General features: G+C 33.5%; 1 protein-coding gene across 2 annotated transcripts; it reads left to right on the top strand.

Moving 5' to 3' along the window:
- The first annotated feature begins 4,009 nt into the window (after positions 1–4,009).
- Positions 4,010–7,698, top strand: PGR7 (proton gradient regulation 7). Of its 2 annotated transcripts, none has more exons than XM_086456647.1 (5): positions 4,010–4,536; positions 5,329–5,409; positions 5,641–5,745; positions 5,821–6,000; positions 7,246–7,698. In XM_086456647.1, exons 1-5 carry the CDS (start codon positions 4,126–4,128, stop codon positions 7,471–7,473), a joined length of 1,005 nt encoding a protein of 334 aa, XP_086312773.1. In that variant the 5' UTR covers positions 4,010–4,125; the 3' UTR covers positions 7,474–7,698. The 2 variants fall into 2 exon arrangements, with proteins under 2 accessions (XP_086312773.1, XP_086312774.1); XM_086456648.1 differs by having other exon boundaries at positions 4,013–4,536; positions 5,851–6,000.
- Positions 7,699–8,549: the final 851 nt, after the last annotated feature.

Raw genomic sequence — 8,549 nt, 5'->3', positions numbered from 1 at the left:
GGGCATGAATTTGGACTTGGATTTAGATATTAAGCTTGATTAGGAGTTAGATTTGGGTTTTAGGATTTGATTTGTTTTAAAACGGGATTTAAGGTGATTAGATATTAACGGGCACTAAGAAGGCTTATAAATGAGTTTGAGATTTGATGGTAAGTTTGGGATTATGATGATGAAGGTTTAGAAAGTGGTGGATTTAGAAGTCTTATTGTGGATCTATGAGACTTTTAGAAGTCTTAGGATATTTGATTCAAACAAAAATATCAATTTTTGAAGATTTAAGCCTTTAGGCCCCTTGATAGGTTTTTGATAGAAAAACAATTTTTAGAAATTTATTTTCAAGTGGGGCCAGTTTAAAATAGGGTGTCTACAAAAGCGATTCTATAGTAACAAAGAAAAATGTCTAAAAATGTTACTGAGGCATGATTATTTCTTGTAATTTTGTGTATTTTGTGCTAAAATGCCATTTTTTGCTCTGAGATGTATAATATTTTGTTCAGTCATGGTAATATGATGCTTCCCTTTGACATACACCCCTCTACACCCCCATCATAGAATTGTAGAGTATTGCCTCGAGATACACAAGAAAAAGATGTATGTCAGAGAGGGGCGTCAAAAAGTCATTATTCTATTTTGTATTCCAACTATAAAGCTATTTTAAATTATGAAATCTACAATTGGACATCAAAAACAATTTTTGGACACGTCTTATAGAGCAAATTGATATGAACATTTTTATTTTTATTTTTAGTGACACTCGTAGTTAGCTTTTTTCTAACGGTATATTATGATAGCTAGTTTCAAAGTTACACTTGTAGGAAGGTAAGGCTTATGATGGAAGCATTATTATTTGATATTTCGAGTTAATTTTTCTTATTCAAGCACTTTCGAAGTATAAATTGGCCTGTTCTACATAAAAAGTCGGATTCTGAGTACAACTCAATAATAATTATATTCACTAAAAAATTTGTTACTCTATTTGACTCCATATACAAGGGGGGAGCCAGGATTTTCTTGTAGTGGGGGCAAACTATAGTTGTTCAATAAGGTTGAAGAGCATGAGACGGGTTGTTTTGAAGCGAAAATTCATGAATTTTTTTAGAGGTTATAGAAAAGGGTGTTTAAGTCATATCTTATTAGTTTGTGAGAGTAGACTTAAGTCAAAGGGTAATGTCATTAGTGAGGGTAGGGGTAACTCTCAAATATTAACCAAATAGAAGTATTTTAATAAATTCAAAAACTTGAGAGGGGTGGGGGCAAATGCCCCCATTGTCCTCATTGTAAATCCGCTCGTCCATATAAAAAGATTGGTTTCAATGGAGGATTCATAGAAATTGGACGATGACAAACTGAGAAAGTTGGACTTGTTTCGATGTCTGATATTCTAAAGTTGGGCTTGGCTTCAAGATTTTAGAGGCTAATTCGGAAGTAAAATGAACATTTTTCATAATGTAGGAACTCAATCCGAAGGACCGCTCCCTTGAAAAATAATATCCTCCAATCAGGAACAAATTATTTTTCATAGAAAAAAAAAAAAATAGTTTCTCAACAAATGACATGGGCCAAATGCGTTTTTTAAGAGAAAATTAATTTTCTTAGTGATTTTCTCATCTATGAAGCACATCATCACCCCAGTGTCCACTGGAATCATCAATGGAAGGTAGGATCCAACCTTGCGGGACCCAATTGATGGTTGGTGCAATACATAGATGAGTTGTCGGCCACTGTGGAGCCCAACTTTAAAGCCGTGAAATGTCTTGCATCGCCTAAGTTGAAACTTGAAAGTCCACTCTACTTTTCAAAGGTAAGAAACTTTAAAAAAATGATGGAAGTGCGTCTCTACAAGGTCACTCTTTCCAAGGGGCTGTCAACGGATCGGATTTTAAATACCCATCCGGATTTGATAACATTCGGGTTGGATAAAAGATTTGAGTTTTGACTAAAATAAGGATTCAATTCGATGACCTGAGTGATATATATATTTATCAGATTGGAGTTTACATGATAGATTCAATTATTAAATTAGAGACTAATAATTTTTATTTTTATTTTTATATTCTATTGGTACCAATTTAGTTTGGATTAATCAATCTGGACCAAAATCGATTCATTAACACTCGTATTCAATGAGAACGAAAGAGCTTGGAAAACATTTTGCATTTGAGCTCATTAGACACTTAGTGGGACTGCACGATTGAATGCCTGCTCATAAATATCTTAGAACTTTCTTCATTCTTCCTTTTTCTTTTTTAAGATAATATAATATAATATTTTAGAGTCGTGCTAGAGTAACATTGAAATTGACATCGTCGGGGACATTGCTGTGCACAAAACCTTAAATACTTCTCACTTGTGTCTCGATGAAAATCATCTATTATCCTATATACACATTCACATCAGCAATGTTTGAAACAATGTTAATTTCAATGTTACTTCAATATTTTTCAATATTTTCTTCATGTCGGCATTCATAAGCAACGAGTCATGATTTTCTGATGTGCCAACGGCACAAAATCATAGATCATTTTCTTCAGGGTGCATAAGGGAAAAGATTTATGATTTTGTGCCCTTACCACATCAACCGATGACAGATCCAGTGAAAAAAATCAAGTCAGAAAATCATTAATCTTTATAAATATTGTGAGTGCATAAAAAACTATTTTATCTAGATTGGATATTGATGTATTTATTTATTTATGATATCACAGGGTTTCTCCACAACTTTTTGAGGATGCGACTAATTCCTACCGTTACACACCCTGGCCCATGGAAGTTTATATATTAAAAGTTATATGTATCTCGAGGTTAGATGTTATGATTTGTCCAAAACATGAACCTCAAGGTTGGATAGATCCATATTCGAGTGTTGATCTAATACTATATTTTGAAGTCAAAATCCATATGGATGTTAATGTAGCATGGTTAATCCGACAAAAAACAAGATCAAATCATATCTAAATTAGGGGCTTAATTGAAAAGACTTATTTGTTCTTTGATTAATGTTGGAGTTACTATTTTTTTAGCACATATATTACAAAAAGTCTAATGAAAATCTTACGCTCTTTTTTTTAGATGCCCCCCATACTTTCCCTGACCTGGCAATTACAAAATCACAAATGTTATTTTTGCAAATCCTAAAACAAAGGATTTACGGCTCTGTGATGGGGGCGCCTAGAAGAAGAGTTTTATATTATCACGAAACTTACAAAAATAGTAATTTATGTAAAATTAATTTAAAAGATGGATTTATAAATTTCAAGGACATATTTTATCATCTTAAATAATGCAAAGCCAATTTTCTAATTTAAAATATTAACTACAGTAATTTTGAAAATAGAGGAATATTCTTTGTAGTTAAAAAAGGATTAACAAACATGGTTATGGTAGGTGCATTTATAATTTTATTCATTTTTTTATGAAAATGACTCTAGTATTATAGTAAATTTACATGTAATATAGGGGTAATTTTGACAGAAAATACACTCACATCTCACTTCACCTTCTCTCATTATCTTTACTGTTATAAGTAGAGGAGGCTGAGTAGAAGTTATTTGATACCAAAATAAGGAATCTCATAAATGCCCTCATCTTTTCTTTTAAGCTTAATATTATAAGGGTTATTTTCGTAAAAAATCATTAACATTGCAATCCCACGATAAGTTTTTAAAAATCACAAGAGTTTACCCTTTTTTTTAAATATTAATTTCAAAATCTTTTTAATTAATATTTTAAATAAAAAAAAAGACCTTATAATAGTAAAGATAATTTAATTATCAGGAGATGTAATTGTTGGCATGGTAGGTCCATTTGGGAGTACACGTCATGACAGTCAAGAATACTGGATTGTCAGTCCAGAAATCCGATCGCCAATTGGAAATTTTAATGTGGACGAATGAAAACCCTCCACATAATACACAAAATTGGTGTAAATTAGAGATCGACTTATCGACAGCGTTCAAATCCACTACATGTTTAATAACTAACTACACGATCCACTGAATCTGACTATTATCATCATCGTCTGTTGTGCACTTTGTTCAACTTTTAATCTGTTCAACTCTCTCTCTCCCCAAAATCTGATCAAACCCTGAAAATACCTTCAAAGTCTCTTCTCCACTGTCGGATCAAATGATATCAAACACCCAATCTCTCACTCCTCACCACCTTCCTTCTCTCCTTCCCTCCCCTAACTTCCCCAAACCCTCATCTTTCTCAACCACACCCATAAAAAAAACCAATTTTAATCCATCTAAGAAAAACCCATTTCTCAAAGCCTCATTTCAATCCTTAAAATGCTCGAGTTCTGTAGTTTTAGAGCCAATTCAGAAAGATTCGGTGAAAAAACCATCTCCAGCTGAGGTTTCTAGAACAGTTATGGAGTTGTCTTCTTTGGGTACACTTTCCACATTGACCCATGAAGGTTGGCCTCTTGGTATTGGTGTTCGATTCGTTGTTGACTCAGAGGGTACGCCTGTCTTTTGCTTCAATGCATCTAACAATCGATTTTCTTTAGATAGGAGGTCTAGCCTTCATGTCCAGGTAATGCCCTTTACAATTTTTTATTTTTCAGATCTTTTTTGTGTGTGTGTGTGTGTGTGTAGAAATGCTTATTGGGATTTTGTAATACTCACTACAGTGATTAAAATCTTGCCCAAAATTGAGATTAATTTGGTTTTAAGAGGGATTTTTTATTTTCAAAACTAGATAATGGAGCAAGTGCAGGGATAAGTTTGTCCTGGATAGACCAGACCCAGATAAGAGTTAATGTCTTAGAGGAATAATTTGGATAATCACACCTTTCAACTTGCATTACCCTCAAATTGAGTGGATTTTCTGAAAGTATGTGTGTGTTGCTAAATAATAATTCTTCTCAAAGGAAGAAATATATAAAGAAAAGCCATAAATGTCTCATAATGGTGCAATTGTAGGGATAAATTATATAATGGAGCAAATGAAGAGATAAATTTGTCGAGGATAGACCTGACCCGGATAAGATTTAATCTGGTATTTATCTTTGAAGAATAATTTGGATAACCACATCTTTCAACTTGCATTATCCTCAAATTGAGTCCATTTTTTGAAACTGTATGTTTTCTAAATAATAATTTTCGTCAAAGCAAGATCTCCATAGAGGGAAAAAAAATAAAAAAATAGTCTCATAACTTAAAAAGCTGATAACTCTTATAGAGATTAAGAAACTGACATAAACTCGTTTTTGAGAGATATTGTTGTACTATGTGTTCTTCATTCATTTCTTATTCTTCTTCATTTTTTTTAAAGTATAAAGAGAGATTCATGATGCTTCTTTGGCTACTACTTTGTGCTTTATAGTTAGAGCAGTGTGGGTCGCGAACCTCACAGTGTACACTACAAGGTAGCCTCACCAAACCAGAAGACAGAGCAGTTTTGAAGGTAAAACAGTGCCTTTTTTTTGTTTTTTTGCTTATTGTGAAAGTAATGCCATCCTTTCTTTCAGTCTTTTAATCTTTCCGGTGTAGTTTATATAGTCAGAACATAATTATTCACATTTTAGATAAAAGCGGTAAGTAGGCTTTACGGTGACATATATATTTATCTTGCATTACTGCTTTTATCTAAATAAAAATTTCCTCTAGATGTTGAGAAATTGCCCATTTCTCGCAGAAGTTTCATTCGATATGGGAAAAGAGGTTTGGAGAAGAAGTGAATGAAGATCTTATATACATAGTTACTGTAGAACAGGTACTTCAGATGGAGGATTTTAAGGAGGTAATTTGGTTATATTTATTACTGCTTTGTAATTTTCAATGTTAGGAAGGTAAAAGGTAACTTTATTTTAAGAAGAAAGCACATGCTGTTGGGGGTGTATTACAGGATGGTGTATGGGTGACTTCATCAGAATATAAAAGTGCAAACCCTGACCCACTTCGAGATTTTGCTGAAAAAATTGTGGAGGACATAAACACCAATCACATTCAAGATTTCGAACGCATTTGCAACATTTATGTGGATCTAGGATTCCAGGTTTGCCCCCAATTCCATTTCATTAGTTACTTTCAGAAATTTTTGTGTTAGGTTTTTAGGTATAGTTGTTGGAGGAAATCTAAGGAGTGGCATGGTGATAATGTCACACATGCAGCTTGGGTTGGGCCCACCAGGGAGATCTTCTTTGCCAAAGATTGATCTGAAGAGATGATCTTAAGTTCATACGTCATAGCTATCATATCTATCACATTATGTTGGATGGGCATAATAACTAAAGCTCAATCTGAATAAAACTGCGTCGGATCTTTCCTGAAACATAACCTAAAATCAGATCTTCATTATCTAAACGAACCTGGAAGATGTCATTTGGAAGTGATTCAGTAATTAAACCTTCATAAATCCATTTTTGTTCTTTCATTCCAGGTAACCCATCCGTCCGTTCTTTTATTTTTCACAAAAAAAAAAAAAAAAAGTTACGATGCAATTCAGATCAATATGAAGAGATGATCTTAAGTTCATAGCCATCATATCTATCACATTCTGTTGGATGGGCATAATAAATAAGCTCAAATTTTCTAGAAAAATTTATAGATTGGATAGTTAGGGTAGTTCAATGGTATCTATTATTTTGACCTAGGGACGGGTTTCCCATGTGGGATGAGTGGTGTGTCCTATGCCCCTGAAAGTACACCACTTTCTAAGTACCTTAGTGTCTTCTACTTGTAAATGTTCCACACCACTTTCTAAGTACCTTAGTATCTTCTACTTGTAAATGTTCCAAGCATTGATTTTTTCTATTAGTAATCCATTTATGGATTTCTTGCAAAATTCCTTGTTCTTTATGCGTTTCGTGACAAACATTAAAAGTTACTGTAATACTTGGTGTCTTCTACTTGCAACTGATACCCACCAAATCTGTAAAATGAAGTTATAGAAAAAGACTCAATTGGATGGCCATTAAGTGCTTTTTTGGGCGTAGACAGAAGTTGGGAAATGTCAACTTTATTAGGAAGACCAAGTTGAAAGGATTTATTAAGTGGAATTTAGTTAGAATCCTTAAAAGATTTCGTTAAGGATGCGATTGATTTACTTTCAAATCTTGTCTTTAGGAACTAGGCTATAAGTACGGGTTTAAGGATTTAGATTATGAAAGAAGCGTTCTCTTTGTAGTGTATTTCCATTCAAGATTATAATTTATAATTTATAATTTCCACGAGAACTTGAATCTTGATGTCTAATCACCGTAATTTTCCGTTTTTCTTGACTCGTGAACTACTATTGCAGGTGACGAATGCAAAATTGATATGGGTTGACAGGTTAGGTTTTGATGTGCATCTCCACTCTCCTCAAAAAGAAGTTTTTGAGGTTCGTATTCCATTTCCTAGAGAAGTTACGGACGAGAAGGGTGTGAAATCATCATTTAATTGTATGTCTCAACTTGCGTGGGAAGTGGAGAAGAACTACTCTCTTCCCGAGTTTGAGAAAGGAAACCTTTTGAAGCAAATTAGGTAAATAGCGGACGCCAATATCAGAGAAATTTTCTTGTCGGCATTATATTCTTTGTAGACCTGATAACGTGCAATGGTGTTTTGGTGCGTTTTGGTGAATATTTTGTTTTCCCGAATCAGACATCATTACTATTTAGTTTCATAATGGAAGAATTCGATTGTGTTTTACAACTTTATATGTAGAACAATTAGCTAAAGAGAGCTTCTTTTTCTGGTGATTTGGATTTCATTTGTCGCATTGCAAGCAACAGAAGATAATGAAGGACTGATATTGCAGACGTGCCACGAACACTAATATTCACACCAAAGTGAGGACGAACTACAATGAACAAAATATGAAGGATATTTTTTCCAATTTTGGTACTGAAGAATGATTCTCAAATTTAAAATAATTTCAGTTCTAATTATAGGACTAATTCCACAGAAAATATGTATTATCAAGTAAATAAACTGATTAATGGCGCTCCAATATCCTGTCTACTGTAGGAAGGAAACAATTTCATGGTTACTGAAAGTAGCTTTATGTACTTCCGACACCCTAACACAATAAAACAACTGACCTGAGTTAGAATACTATTTCCAGTGTGACCTTCAATGGCCAAGCCTGCTTTGTAGGGGCTGCAACTTGGACGGGCTGACCAAATTTAACCTGGTCTCAGCCAGATTGATGGGCGAATCTAGGCTGAGTTATGTAAAAAATGAGTTGAGCATGGGTTAGAATATCTCAACCCAATCTCAATTCGGGTTTTGGGTTCGGCAATCCTACTCAACCCAAACCCAAACCCGATGCTACATAATAGTAGTATATATCTATTTTTATATTAATTATAAATTATTTATTTATTTAATAATATAGGCTTGTGGACATTTGGATATTATTAATGTGGGCTTTCATTTGGTATGATTTCTCTAAATATTCTCTTCATGATAGATTTGATGGTTGTATGCGATTTTATTTGTTAGTGATTTTTTTCATTAATGCTGTATTTCTTTTTTAAAATATGAAATTTATTTATTAATCAGAATGAAATTGGGGTTATTTAACGAGCCCAGCCCAATCTAACTAAATTGCCCAAAATT

The sequence above is a fragment of the Akebia trifoliata genome, chromosome 10 (assembly GCF_017979445.1).
Source record: "Akebia trifoliata isolate Shusen 1 chromosome 10, ASM1797944v1, whole genome shotgun sequence".
Lineage (NCBI taxonomy): Eukaryota > Viridiplantae > Streptophyta > Magnoliopsida > Ranunculales > Lardizabalaceae > Akebia > Akebia trifoliata.
The sequence above is the reverse complement of the archived record's forward strand: the minus strand, read 5'-3'. Positions and strand labels throughout refer to the sequence as shown.

Coding starts and splice junctions, on each gene's coding strand:
- PGR7 (XM_086456647.1), top strand. CDS start 4,126: ATGATATCAAACACCCAATCTCTCACTCCTCACCACCTTCCTTCTCTC. Junction 4,537..5,328: donor GGTCTAGCCTTCATGTCCAG/GTAATGCCCTTT, acceptor TGTGCTTTATAG/TTAGAGCAGTGTGGGTCGCG. Junction 6,001..7,245: donor ATGTGGATCTAGGATTCCAG/GTTTGCCCCCAA, acceptor CTACTATTGCAG/GTGACGAATGCAAAATTGAT.